General features: G+C 39.5%; 2 protein-coding genes across 4 annotated transcripts; one reads left to right on the top strand and one right to left on the bottom strand.

Moving 5' to 3' along the window:
* Positions 53-1,099, top strand: LOC109841451 (pentatricopeptide repeat-containing protein At5g59600). The gene has a single exon (XM_020410419.1). It carries the CDS (start codon positions 53-55, stop codon positions 1,097-1,099), a length of 1,047 nt encoding a protein of 348 aa, XP_020266008.1.
* Positions 1,991-7,489, bottom strand: LOC109842866 (pentatricopeptide repeat-containing protein At3g04760, chloroplastic-like). Of its 3 annotated transcripts, none has more exons than XM_020411772.1 (4): positions 5,303-7,489; positions 4,849-4,936; positions 3,908-4,027; positions 1,991-2,339 (listed from the first exon to the last, which is right to left on the bottom strand). In XM_020411772.1, the coding sequence occupies exon 1, from the start codon at positions 7,125-7,127 to the stop codon at positions 5,373-5,375; it is 1,755 nt and encodes a 584-aa protein (XP_020267361.1). In that variant the 5' UTR covers positions 7,128-7,489; the 3' UTR covers positions 1,991-2,339; positions 3,908-4,027; positions 4,849-4,936; positions 5,303-5,372. The 3 variants fall into 3 exon arrangements, with proteins under 3 accessions (XP_020267361.1, XP_020267359.1, XP_020267360.1); XM_020411770.1 differs by having other exon boundaries at positions 3,908-4,063; XM_020411771.1 differs by having other exon boundaries at positions 3,908-4,091.

The following is a 13,918-nucleotide window of genomic DNA, read 5'->3' on the forward strand; positions in this document are numbered from 1 at the left end:
TCGCAAGGTGTTCGGCGAAACGCCTGAGAGAGACTTGGTGGTTTGGAATGCTATGGTTTCAGGCTATACCCATCTGGGATTTGCCGAGAAAGCGTTAGTTTTGGTTGTGAAGATGCAATTTCGCGGGATGAAACCCGATTCGTTCACTTGGAACACGTTGATCTCGGGGTTTTCTCAGTTGGGTAAGGATGAATTGGCTTTGGATTTGTTTCGACTGATGAAGATTGATGGAATCGAGCCTGATGTGTTCTCTTGGACTTCGATTATATCTGGGTTTGTTCAGAACTTTAAGTACGATAAAGCTTTTGAGGTGTTGAGGCAAATGGTGGTGCTTGATGGAATCAAACCAAGCTCTGTTACTGTTTGTAGTCTTTTGCCAGCTTGTGCTAATGTTATGAACCTGAGAAGAGGGAAGGAGATCCATGGTTATGCTCTAATTATTGGCATCGGAGAGGATTTATTTGTAAATAGTTCACTCATTGATATGTATGCAAAATGTGGGCATATATTCGAAGCAGAGAAGATATTCAATAGGATGAGAAAAAGAAGCATTATCTCATGGAATTCTATGATTTTTGGGTATTCAAATCACGGGCATTTCGAAAAAGCCATCAAGCTTTTCTATCAGATAGAAAATGATGGTTTGTCACCAGATCACCTAACATTTACTGCAGTATTCACTGCCTGTAGTCATGCAGGAATGATCGAGTTAGGGGAGAATTTGTTCAGATTAATGAAGGATGAGTATAGAATTGAGCCGAGATTGGAGCATTATGCTTGCATTGTGGATCTTCTAGCCCGAGCAGGGAGGCTCGACAAGGCTTATGAGTTTATACGGGTCATGCCTGTTAAGCCCGATTCATTTGTATGGGGAGCATTGCTTGGCGCATGTAGGAAACACGGTAATGTCCATCTTGCTGAGATTGCGGCTTCGAATTTGGCTGACCTCGAACCTGAGAGTTCAGGGAGTTGTGTGATGATGTCTAACATGTTCATGGATGCTGGGAGATGGAATGATGCTTTGAAGATGGAGAAGGGGATGAGGAAGAAGATGGTGGAGAGGTATTTAGGGTGTAGCTGGTTGCAGAATGATCAGTAGGCATGATGATAAAAGGAAGAAACTTGTTTTGAATCAATGAGTCACGCAACACTGAAGATGAGTATACACTCCGGTGGAGGACAATGTCATCACACCAAGAGACTTCATTTGAATTCAATGGAGGAAAGATCACAAAGAGGAAGAAACACATCTTGTTAGGATACAGAATTGTAAATCTCAATTCTTTCTACATAATTTTAGTGAAGTGGGAGGGATCTAAGATGTGTTAGTGTCGTATCCTGCTTCTGTAATTGGTCTAAATTGCATGTATTAAAAAGAGTTAGCCACCTACTTTCTCTAATCTATCTCTAATGCTTAGAAGATCTGATTTCCTAATGTAATTATATTCCCTAATCTATTTCTAATGCTTAAAACATCTGATTTTTTTAATTTAATTATACCTTTACTATTTGTAATTGTTCACCAATTCTACTGATCCAAACATAGCAGAGCATGAATTGGGTCACAGTGCATATACACAAGAGAAACGCCTAATCAGGTACGTAATCAGGAGAAAACATCAGGGGGGGGGGGGCGGGTGGGGGGGGGGGGGGGGGGGGGGGGGGAGGGAGGGGGGGGGGGGGGGGGGCGGGGGGGGGGGGGGGGGGGGGGGTGAATCTACGTGAAAGAGTTTGAGACAGAACACGATGAGTGCAGTTTCCACCTTAAAATTGATTGCCAGCATTAACTGGGAATCTGCAGTAATTGAGTTATTCCATTTTTTACAACATGTAAATTCTTTTTTTAACCCCAAATAATTGGAGTTGTGAATTTCGTAGATATAGATCAAAACCATCAATCACTTCAAAAGGCAACTCCCAATGTCTCATTCTTAAAATATAATTTTAAGCGTTGTAAGAATATTTGAAATTTAGAACAGAACATGGACCAAATCATGAATTTGATGAGCAGATTAAACTGTATTTACACAATGGACCAGTCGTCGGCAAGCCCAAGGTTTTGCCATCAATAAACAATACCAAATACGCTTGAATGAAAAATTCTATTGACAAAACTTGCCGATTTTCTCTTCATCATTTGTGATAAAATACGTTATTCTCAAAATGAAGCACAAAATAGCAGCTGATGAAACAAATATCCTGAAATGAGGACAACTATAACAACCATCAATGCCATAGTAACAACCATGAGAGAGAGAGAGAGAGAGAGATCAGACTCTTGTAATTTCTATGCTTTGCTCATCCTTTAGTGGCATTCGCACTGAAACTTTCTTGAGTCCCTGCATGTGCCAAATCAGAAGAATGAAAAATATAACGTAAAAGAGTATTTATTAACCTCAGAAAAATTTACTGAAAATGATTCTCAATTTGAAGAGAGCTGATTAATTCTCGTGCTGTGTTTGTTGAGGGTGTGCGAATATGATACTTCCAATGTAAAAAATCATTGGTTAGATGGTTATTGTCATAGGAAGCGAGATCATAATTTCACAGTTACAAATAGCTCGCTTTGAAACGAAGAAAAAAATAGTTTAAAATGAAAATAATGAAGCTAATGATACTTCCAATATAAAAAGGGACACTTCCTCAAAAAAATTTGAGAAATGAGATGACATGCATAAACAAAAAATGAATAACGCTGTCCCATAACCTCAGAGATAGAGATCCATATGGCACCACTTAGTTTATTGGTCAAATTTAATATCATGGCCCAGTATATAAAACACTGAAGTAAACATATCAAAATTGCAGACGGCACATCCTCTTATCAAGGGTAAACCACAGCTTGGGAAGCAAAATTAGTAGGCAGATAAAGATCCCTTCGTTTCCCTTTTATCATATTCCAATTTTGGATTTTATGAACAGCACAAGAGATGTCTAATTGTCATTCGATAATCCTTTGAATTCTCTAAATGCCATAAACTTGATGTAGACTTGCCTTCATTTATACTACTTGCCAAAAGCCAGCCAATTGCTGCAACATAGATTTCACCATTCATTGTTGGAGCTCATATATATGATAGTTTTTGGGTGTCACGCTACCATCAGATTGTATAAGTAATCAACAAGTAGAAAATGTTGCTTATTAGACACAAACAAACATGAAAACTAAGTACAGCACAAGTTTGGCAATATTAACCATGAAAGAAAGAATAAGACTGGAGGGTATCTTTGCAAAGGTGGATATAGGATAGCTTTGATATCCAAATTGTATCATTGTCACTGTGACTATTATTCACTACAAACTAGCTAGTTTTGTGAAAAACAAACAAATGCCTCTATGTCCTAGGATACAAGAGAAATGTGTTGGTATAAAAAACAATTCGTATCGAATATGATATACACGACTATCATACAATGGCTTATTTTCACTTATCCTAAAGTTTTCCATATTTTCATTTTGATACAACCAAAGTATGTTTTAACACATTAATATCCCTGTCCAGATTTTGTTAGATTTCATGTTAACTTTATATTACATCTATCTTCAGTTTATCTAAATGCTAGTGACTTAAACAAGCAAATGATCCGAATGGTACCTGATATAAATTTAACAAAAAAAATGTAATGAAATCTAGATGAGATATCAAAGGGAATTGAGTATGAAATTTTGGGGTATCAAAGTGAAAAAAATGGCTAACTTTGGCGCGCACCAAAGTGAAGTATGCCTTAAACAATAAATATCTAGTAGTATTATAGCAGAGGTGAGAACATTCATATAATCATCTTTTACGCACCAATATATATAGGCATAAGCAAAGGAAACATCTCAGACCAAGTAAAATGGAACTAAATGGTTCTAGTGATAACTTGAAAAAGGATCAGGGGCAGGAATGGGGAAAATTTTTACCTGTAGAAAGTGTTGTAGAAATCATGAGGAGGAATTCGAATTGCGTTCCAGAAAGATACATTACAGAACGCACTGACAAGCCCTGAGATGCTGGCTTTGATTCTCCTTCACACAATATACCTGTTAAACATTTCTCACAGCTTTCAGCCGGGGATGCTGGAGAACAAAGAAAACTGGATTTAGCCTGCAAGGATTGGGGATTCTTTCAAGTATGCTAGAAACTGGACTTACTTTTGATACATCAAACGAAAACAGAAAATTGTATCAAAATTAATTTCCATAAATCATGTCCAGTGGACTGCCTAAATGAGCAGGACAACCAGGGTAACTTCTCAGTGAATTTTTGGTTATTTGATTCATGCAGGCCAGATACAGCTAATGCAATAAGCATAACATCAAAAGTTTCAAGAAAAAATAGTTATATAGATACTTAAGATATGCTAAAGAATTCGATTTAAATACAAACATGGAATGCTAGGTGAATCTGTTATACGCTTAATATGCATTTAACTTTAGGAGTTCTTACATGTCAAAGGTAAGTAACACAATAAACACACTGCTAAAGATGTAACAATACCTTTTTTTTTGTGCATCGGAAGACACTTTTACACAGATAATAGTTCTTTAAGGTATGCCAGAAACTATACTGACTTTGATAAATCAAACAGAAAAAAAGGGGGAAAATCAAATTTATTTTTCACAAAAAAGCTAGAGTTGACAGCCAAAATGATCAGGACAACCTGGGTAGATACTCAGCGAATGTTTGATGATATGATTTATGCGTGTCAGATATAACTAATCCGATAATCATAATATCAAAAGTGGCAAGAATAAGATCGGTATATAGATACCTAAGACATGCTAAAGAGTAAAGAATCCTATCACAATGCTAACAAGTAAGAATTTAACTGTAGAAACTCCTATGTGAAAAGGCAACTTACATATAGAAGCAAGCAGAATCCATAATCACGACTGATCATTAATATTGAATTTAACCTTTGCCTAATTCAGTCCAAGATTCCAAGAATCCTGAAAGAGAAATTCAATTTAAGCATTAATGTTACCAAAATGAAACTGTTAAAAGTTGTGAATGGAAGCTCCATCTGTAGTTCTCTGATGTGATCACAACTCACAAGCATTCATCTTTACCATATCAAAAAACAGAATTCGATTTAAATACAGAGTTAGTTAAGGTTACCAAATGCAACATTGTTCATTCTGATGCATCACATCACATGAGATATTCATAAGTAATGAAACTTTGCAAATTATACAATGTGAATAAAGAAATAACAGTTACACATATGCAACCATTTCAAAATACGTTAACCATTAATTTTAAATGCACTGTCTACATTACATATGCGCAGATAATAATAGGTAAATAGAATTTACCTGCCACAATTTCAGTCTCCTCCTGGGGATAATAAGAAAGAGTTTCGCCTATACTGAAGTAATTAACATGTTACTGCTTTCCGAGCATCTTGCCTAGATCAATGCAAACATTTTGTATTTCCTCATATATTTCTTCAAGAAAAATCGACTCATGACTTCTACGAAATCTTTCGATTAAAAGAATTCTCATTTCTTCATACAGATATCTTATCTCCTTAAATCTTCTCCCCTCATGCAGCTTTTTTATTAGACCATTCACCAAATCTTTTTCGAAATTTCCCGGAAGAGATCCGAGGAAACAATTGGTAGCTTCTGAAAACTTTTTTGCTTTACAAAGACCGACAACCATAATAGTGCAGGTGATGATATCAGGATCAATTTTCTCCACATTCATCCTCGAAAACAAAAGCTGAGCTTCATCAATCTCACCATTTTGTAAACACCAATGGATCAAAGTGTTGTAGGTAACATTATTCGCAACAAACCTTCTACTGTTAAACATAAATTTTGCTTTCAGAAGCTTCCCACCCTTACCAAGGCTATTAATCACAATATTGAAAGTCCTGGTGTTCGGTGCTATACCCTTCTTCAACATGTTAGTGAAAAGATTAAGAACCTCCAGCCAACGACCAATCTCTGAAAGTCTGGCCATTAAAGTGTTATAGCTTATTACACCAACACACAACTTTAGCTCAGTGCTCTCATCTAACACACATTTAGCCTCCCAAATCCTCGAATCACAGCAAAGACAATCAATATAGATACCTAGAGAGACATCGGTTGGCTCCAATCCTTTCGCCCTCATAGTCTCTAAAACATCAATTGCTTCCTTCAGCTTTCCCCCTTTACAAAGACCATTCATATATACAGTATAAGTAGTCGAATTAGGCTTCCACTCCTTTAATTCACTTTCCTTTATAATCTCCTTGACTGCATCAAAGTCTCCGACTTTGCAAAGTCCATCGATCAATACATTGTAGGTCACAAAACTAGGAGGGCACCCACTATCCTCCATAATATCCAACACAATCTTTGCATCTTGAATTTTTCCCTCCAAGCAATAACTATGTACAATGGGAGTATAAGTATGCGCAGTAGGAGAACAATTGTTTTTCACCATATATTCGAAAATATTCCATGCCTCATCGACTCTTCCCACTTGACAAATACCCATGATCAATATTGAGTAAGTGGTTGAATCAGGCTTATAGCCACATTTCATCATACTCTCAATCACCTTATAAGCCAAATCCAACTGCCTCGACCTGCAATACATCTTAACAAGAATGTTGTATGACGACACATTGGGCGAAATGCCCGATGTGATAATTTCTTTAAAGACCACTCTAGCTTCTCTCGGGCGGTTAGCCTTCACAAAAGCATTCATTACCGTGTTGTAACATAGAACATTAGGCTTACAATCGGATTGTTTCATCTCTTGCAACAATCTGACTACTTCGTTAACCTTGCCGGCTACAGTTAAGGCCTTCATCATTTTGTTATAAGCAGATGGAGGTCGCCAACGATTGCGCTCTGCATCAATTTCCTTAACCGACAAATGGGTTTCTCCGAAGGAATCCACTTCCTCATCTGAAGTAATCTTCTTCTCCTCAGGCAACACCGTGGATACTTTCGCCTCATCGTGGCAACCCTGATGTAATCTAAATAAATTTGCTACTGCATTTGAGAACCTTGAGGTAATATCTCCATCACCGCCCAGATCTTTCACAGGTTTAAGGCTAGAAATCCTATTCTCGTCCTCATCGGATGAGTCCCTCAGCAGGCCGGCATTCGACACAAAGCTCCGCTTTATTTCGTTGCACATTGCATAAGCGCCGATGGGTTTGAAGAGTTGAGTGCTCTTGCGAGCGATATTGGCGGCAGGCGCCAACTTGAAGCGAGCGAGTAGAGGAATGGCGTCTATTGGGGATTTTATCGAACAGTTGGCGCGCAGCTTTGGTAACTAGTAACAATTTCTTCTTACCCCTCTCTTTCTTCAGGTTTTAGCTCGCGTAACTCATCTTATGAGATAAAATGAGAGATTTTTGGGCGACAATCTGGGTAAAAAGAAGCTAATTTGATGTTGAAAAAGCGAAAATTTGTGCTGAGCGAGCCAATTTCACAACTTTTTTCCAGGCTTTTGGATTCAATTTCCTTCTATTTAGCCTTCATAGTTATCGGGTACGCTCACATTTAGTGTTACCCGACCCGTATGGAATCTCAAACCATGAAAGAAAAGTAAAATGGAGAGGGGAAAAGATCATAGACTTGTACCGGAAAACTCCCCTTAAATTTCAAAATAAACCCCCCAAAGTATAGGGATTATCATAAATCCCCCTTTAACTTTCAGATTTTATTAGAAAATCCCCCTAATTTTAGGAGGTTTTGTGATTAATCCCTATGCTTAGTGGGAATTTTGTGATATTCCCTATATTAAAGGGGAGATTTTCTGATATTTTGGAAGTCAAAGGATGTTTTCAGATAATCATCCAACGTTAAGAGCGTTTTATGATATCTAGCTTCTATAATTATAAAAATATTACTCTATATGGAATTTGCTTCAAATAATGACAAAAAAAAATCTTTTTCTTTTTGAAACAAATTAAATAATTGGTTGACTACTACGTTTGCATATTCATCAATTTCTACCAAGAAAATTTTCAACAGGCGAAGCAACAAGGAGTTATTAGCGAGACAGTTATTATGATAGGGAGCAAGATCATTATTCCCTTTTCCTCATATTCCAAGTTTGGATTTTATGATGAAAAATTGTTATAAGTAGCCAAAAGCCACCCAATTGCTGCAACATTGATTTCGCCTTACATTGTAGGCGCTCAAATATATGACAGTTTTTGGGGTGTCATGTTCCCATGAAATTTGCATAATAAGTAAACAACAAGCACAGAATGTTTGCTTATTTAGACGCAAACAAGCTTGAAAACTAAGTACATCACAAGTTTGCAAATATTGTAACATGAAAGAAAGAATAAGGCTGGAGGGTCTCTTTGCAAAGATGGATATAGGATAAGCTTTGATATTCCAATCGTATCATTGTCACCGTGGCTATTATTCTTTAAAAGCACATTAATACCCCGTCCAGATTTTGTTAGATTTTATATTAAATTTACGTTACATCTATGTTCATTTTATCTAGATATACTAGGGATTCAAACAAGTAAATGTTCCCAATGGTACCTGATATAAATTTAACAAAAAATCTAATGTAACCTGGACAGGCTGATATCAAAGGGAAATGAGTTCAAAACTTTGGCGTATCGTAGTGAGAAAGTGAGAATAAGCCTCAAACAATAGACATCTACTAGGTATTATATCAGAAATGAGAACATTCATATAACCATCTTTTATGCACCACCGTATACGTGCACAAGCTAAGGTAACACCAGGAGCGGCGATGGGGGAAATCTTTACCTGCGGAAAGTGTTCAAGAAATCGTGAGGAGGAATTCGAACTGCGTTGCAGAAAGATACATTAGAGAACACATTGACAGGCCCCGAGATGCTGGCTTTGATTCTCTTGCACCCTTTGTACCTGTTATAGATTTCTCAAGGGTTACGGCTGGGGACGACGGAGGACGAAGAAAATTGGATACAACCTGCAGGGAATAGGGATTCTTTTCAGGTACACCAGAAACAGGACTTACTTTTGATACATCAAACAAAAACAGAAAATTGCATCGAAATTAATGTTCATAAATCATGTAGAGTTGACTGGCAAAACGGACCAGGACAACCTGGGTTCTTCTATATTGAAGTCATATCTCAATCCGTACCCGTACCTGAAGTACTCATTGGACACTCCTTGTACATATGCACACGTTTATTTGGGCATGTACTCAATTAAACAATACATGTTATAATTCAGCACACTGGTCGAACATTTCCTGGACGTAAACTTATACCCTTCACATCCACTTCTTGAAACTTGTTGGGCTCCAAACTATGATTTTAATAGTCATTTGGGTGTCTCGTTCAAAAAAGAAGTGTTTTTATAATTTATAATCCACATTGTAAAAGAAATATAGAAATTTCATGAATAAAAAAAATATTAAACTCATGTAAGCTATAAATTTCAATATATAATATATGTTTATATAAATATTTATATAGCTATGTCCATGTACCTTATCTTTCACAAATTTGTCGTGCCTCATACCCGTTCTCGTACCAAAACTCGTATGCATAACCTGTGCCCATGCGACATAGGCATTCAGTGAACTTTTGACGATTTGATTCATGCATACCACATGTAATTAATCCAATAAGCATAACATCAGAAGTTTCAAGGGTAAAATAGGTATACATATACCTAAGATGTTGGTCCCGCCACTTTTGGAGTAGGTCCTACTACTTTTTTAGAAGACACACAAAATCAACATTTGTGGGCAATGGTTAGGCAAAGAGCCGGTGCATGAAAACCCAAAAGGTGGTACAATAAAATCAAAAGGTCGACACAAAAGTCAAATAATGTAGGCTATCTTGAGGCTATAAATCGCCTCAGGATCGGACGCAGAGAGTATGTAGTGAGCAACAAGCACAGAGTGAAGGAGGTGTTGTGCGCAGCGGAAATTTCGGCAGCACTTCGGCAGCACAACAAGAGAGATTAGATCGATAAGAATTCCCGTCTCACCAAGGAAACAAGAATCTGAAACGGATATCTCAACCAAGTGAGATATCGGCTCTTCCTCTCATCAGTTCTAGGACTGACCTGTCGAGGGATCCTACAAGCTATTACAAATCACGACAAGAACACAACTTTTACATGGTTCGGCAAATAGCCTACGTCCACGGGGCAAGGAGGGGGGAGATCTACTATTAGAGGGAGAGATACAACTAGGGTTTACAATCACTCAATCTAAACCCTCTCAAACTCTCAGATCCCTCACACAAATACTCTCTCAAAGGGGATACAAAAAATCAAAGAACAGCTGCAAAAATAGCGGCCAAAATCTCTGTTCTTTTGCACACAAAAAAACAGCCGCAGCCAAAACCATGCACCTCTGCCTGTGCTCAAAATCAGCCGTCCTTTGCTCCTGTTTTTTTTTTCCCCACACTTCGCACCTGTAGCCGCAACTTTCCCGCAGCCACCAAGTTCACAAAAGGCTCCTTGCACCCCTAGGGCACAAATTAAAAAGCTATATATATAGGCTATAGCTTATTCGGGTGGGCCAGCACTTTGCCTTTGCTCCGCTTCTTTCACGAGTCCGTACTCTTCATCACGTGTTCACGCGGAAACAATTCGTTTGTGACCCACCACTTGCGTTCACAATTCTCCACCTCGGTGAAGTTTTCTCAAAACTGAGCCGACACCAAAACAATCAAATGTCCCACTTGTTGTGTCCAGTACGAACTCAATTCACAACAAGTCAAGAACCGAAACGAGAGTCCAAATAATCTCAACCCCATCAACTAATCCAAACCGGCTGCATCAAACATGACTGCCTACGTATCCTCTTGCCCAAGGAATCAAGTCGAACGTAGTTCACCTAAATGGCCTCCAAAGGCCTCAATCCACTAGAAGAGTTCGCAACCCTTCTCCAACATCACGATCAAGTCTACGGCTGATAGCACCTCCAATGGCCCCAAACTGAAACAATCCAAACACCTCCACCTGAGATGAACCAATGGCTGTATCCAGATCGAGTCCACCAGCTGCAACCGAATCCAAAAACAATCCATCATCTGCATCCGAAATCAAATGATCCACAACCTGTGTCACCTCAGTTGGAATCCCAAATGACGCAGTATGATCTGGAGTATGTGGAATAATTTCCACCCAACGTGAAGTAGCATCACTCTCCACCTGCTGTGATATCCTAATGATCTGATCACCACTCTCCACCTGCTGAGAGTCAAACATGACATATCTGCTCAGAACAAAGTCAGAAGCTCCCAAACGATAATCAAGCGAGCCTCCGAATCTCAAACGTGCAATCGGATCAAATCTCACATCCACGATGTGACCAAGTGCTGGGTAGCCAAACATCCGACGCAACCCAAAATCTGAAGCAGCTCCATCAGATCTCATATCTATACATGCAGCAGTCGGTAACCTATACATAAGATGGCTCAAACATATCGTAGCCTGCACACCAATGCCAATGCTCGACATCAAACGCCGATCCTCCTCCAGAAAGGAACAGCTCCCCAAATCTGCCATCTCATCTCGTCGCCTTAAAGTTTCCACACCAATGAAGTGTCTCCTATTACCGTGAGCTCGGCACAAATGCAGATATAGGTCCCTCTTGTACCTCCCTCTAACATCAGACTGAAGTACCTTCACCTTTCTGCCAATACACTTCCTCAATTTGTTACGGGCTTCTAGGACTTCACACCAACGGGACTTGGTTGCAACCCACCAATGCCTAGAGCAATCCCCAACTGTGGAAACCACATACCTATTACCTCCCAATGATGCTCCCTTGGAAGGCCCCCGTATGCCTGAATGAACACCCCTCAGAAGACCCCTCGAATGATGGATAGAAGTGCCAAACTCCACCTCGGTCTTCTTGCTCATACCAATGGGTTCACAGGACTTCAAACTGCAGGTCAAAGCACTCCTCAATAACCTATGCACGGTATTACCAATCAAATAACCCAGCATCAAACAACGCCACGTTATCTCCCTATCAATCGCCATGCTTCCAAGTAAATAATACAAATTGCTCCTTCTGACGCCCTTCATCACAATCATGGACCCTAATGTGACCTTCAAATGTTCATCCATCAAGGTCACTTTATAGCCAGATGCCACCAAAGCTCCTAGTGAAATGATGTTCTTTTCTTCCAATGTCCTTCTTCTTTGCAAAAGCGACATTGATTCCTACCAATATTTCTATGGCCACCTCTTGACTTCGATCTTGAGCGATCACCTGGACGACGGTTTGGACCACGGCCTCGAACTGCTAATGCATCTCCCGATGCCTTCTCGGAGGGTTCGCCATCACTCTTCCTCAACTCATAATTCACCAAAGCTGAGGTCACCTCCTTGTAGCTAACCGTAGTTCTTCCATTTATCATAGTGAGAACAAACGTTTCAAAATCATCCTCCGGCAACGAACACAATAGTAGCATCGCCTTGTCTTCATCCTCAACCATGATATCTACATTGGCCATATCCGAAATTAGCTTCGTGAAGTTGTTAACATGCTCCCGAATGGAAACTCCCCTCTTCATCTTGAATTGGTAAAACCTCTTCTTCAAGTGAAGCCGATTCTCAATGCTCTTAGTAAGATACTTTTCATTGAGTGTTTCCCACATCTTCTTCGCCGACGTCTCGTTCATCACGTCATAAATAAGATCCGACGTCAAGCATGACCGAATAACTTCACACGCCCTACTATTCATCTTCTTCCAAACCTTAGCTTCCATCTCGGCAGGTTTCTCTTGTAACTCAAGAGTCTCCTCCAAATTCTGAGCGTCCAAGGCGTCCATCACCTGACACCTCCACAATCCGAAATTAATCTTGCCGTCGAACTTCGGAACATCAATCTTCATGTTATTGATGCTCAAATTATGTATCGTCTTCGTAAGAGACGATCCCGATGTGCTTGCTTCACCCATATTGTCGATCTAACCCTTCAAATAAGAATCCTTCAGCGAATCCTTCAAACAAGCTCCCAAATCCAACCCGGAGCTCTGATACCACTTGTTGTGCGCAGCGGAAATTTCGGCAGCACTTCGGCAGCACAACAAGAGAGATTAGATCGATAAGAATTCCCGTCTCACCAAGGAAACAAGAATCTGAATCGGATATCTCAACCAAGTGAGATATCGGCTCTTCCTCTCATCAGTTCTAGAACTGACCTGTCGAGGGATCCTACAAGCTATTACAAATCACGATAAGAACACAACTTTTATGTGGTTCGGCAAATAGCCTACGTCCACGGGGTAAGGAGGGAGGAGATCTACTATTAGAGGGAGAGATACAACTAGGGTTTACAATCACTCAATCTAAACTCTCTCAAACTCTCAGATCCCTCACACAAATACTCTCTCAAAGGGGATACAAAAAATCAAAGAACAGCTGCAAAAATAGCCGCCAAAATCTCTGTTCTTTTGCACACAAAAAAACAGTCGCAGCCAAAACCATGCACCTCTGCCTGTGCTCAAAATCAGCCGTCCTTTGCTCCTGTTTTTTTTTCCCCACACTTCGCACCTGTAGCCGCAACTTTCCCGCAGCCACCAAGTTCACAAAAGGCTCCTTGCACCCCTAGGGCACAAATTAAAAAGCTATATATATAGGCTATAGCTTATTCGGGTGGGCCAGCACTTTGCCTTTGCTCCGCTTCTTTCACGAGTCCGTACTCTTCATCACGTGTTCACGCGGAAACAATTCGTTCGTGACCCACCACTTGCGTTCACAATTCTCCACCTCGGTGAAGTTTTCTCAAAACTGAGCCGACACCAAAACAATCAAANGTTAGTCTTTTGTGTTCCTTCTTCTGAGTAGAAGAAGTCCTCTTTTTTGTCATATTCGTTGCTAATATACCTCTAGCTAAGTGTCTAGAGAAGAAACTTTGTATACCCATTATATTTATAGTGGAAGACTTTTCTAGACTAGGTACCGTGATTTTTACCTTTAGTTGAAGGTTTTTTC

The sequence above is a fragment of the Asparagus officinalis genome, chromosome 5 (assembly GCF_001876935.1).
Source record: "Asparagus officinalis chromosome 5, Aspof.V1, whole genome shotgun sequence".
NCBI lineage: Eukaryota > Viridiplantae > Streptophyta > Magnoliopsida > Asparagales > Asparagaceae > Asparagus > Asparagus officinalis.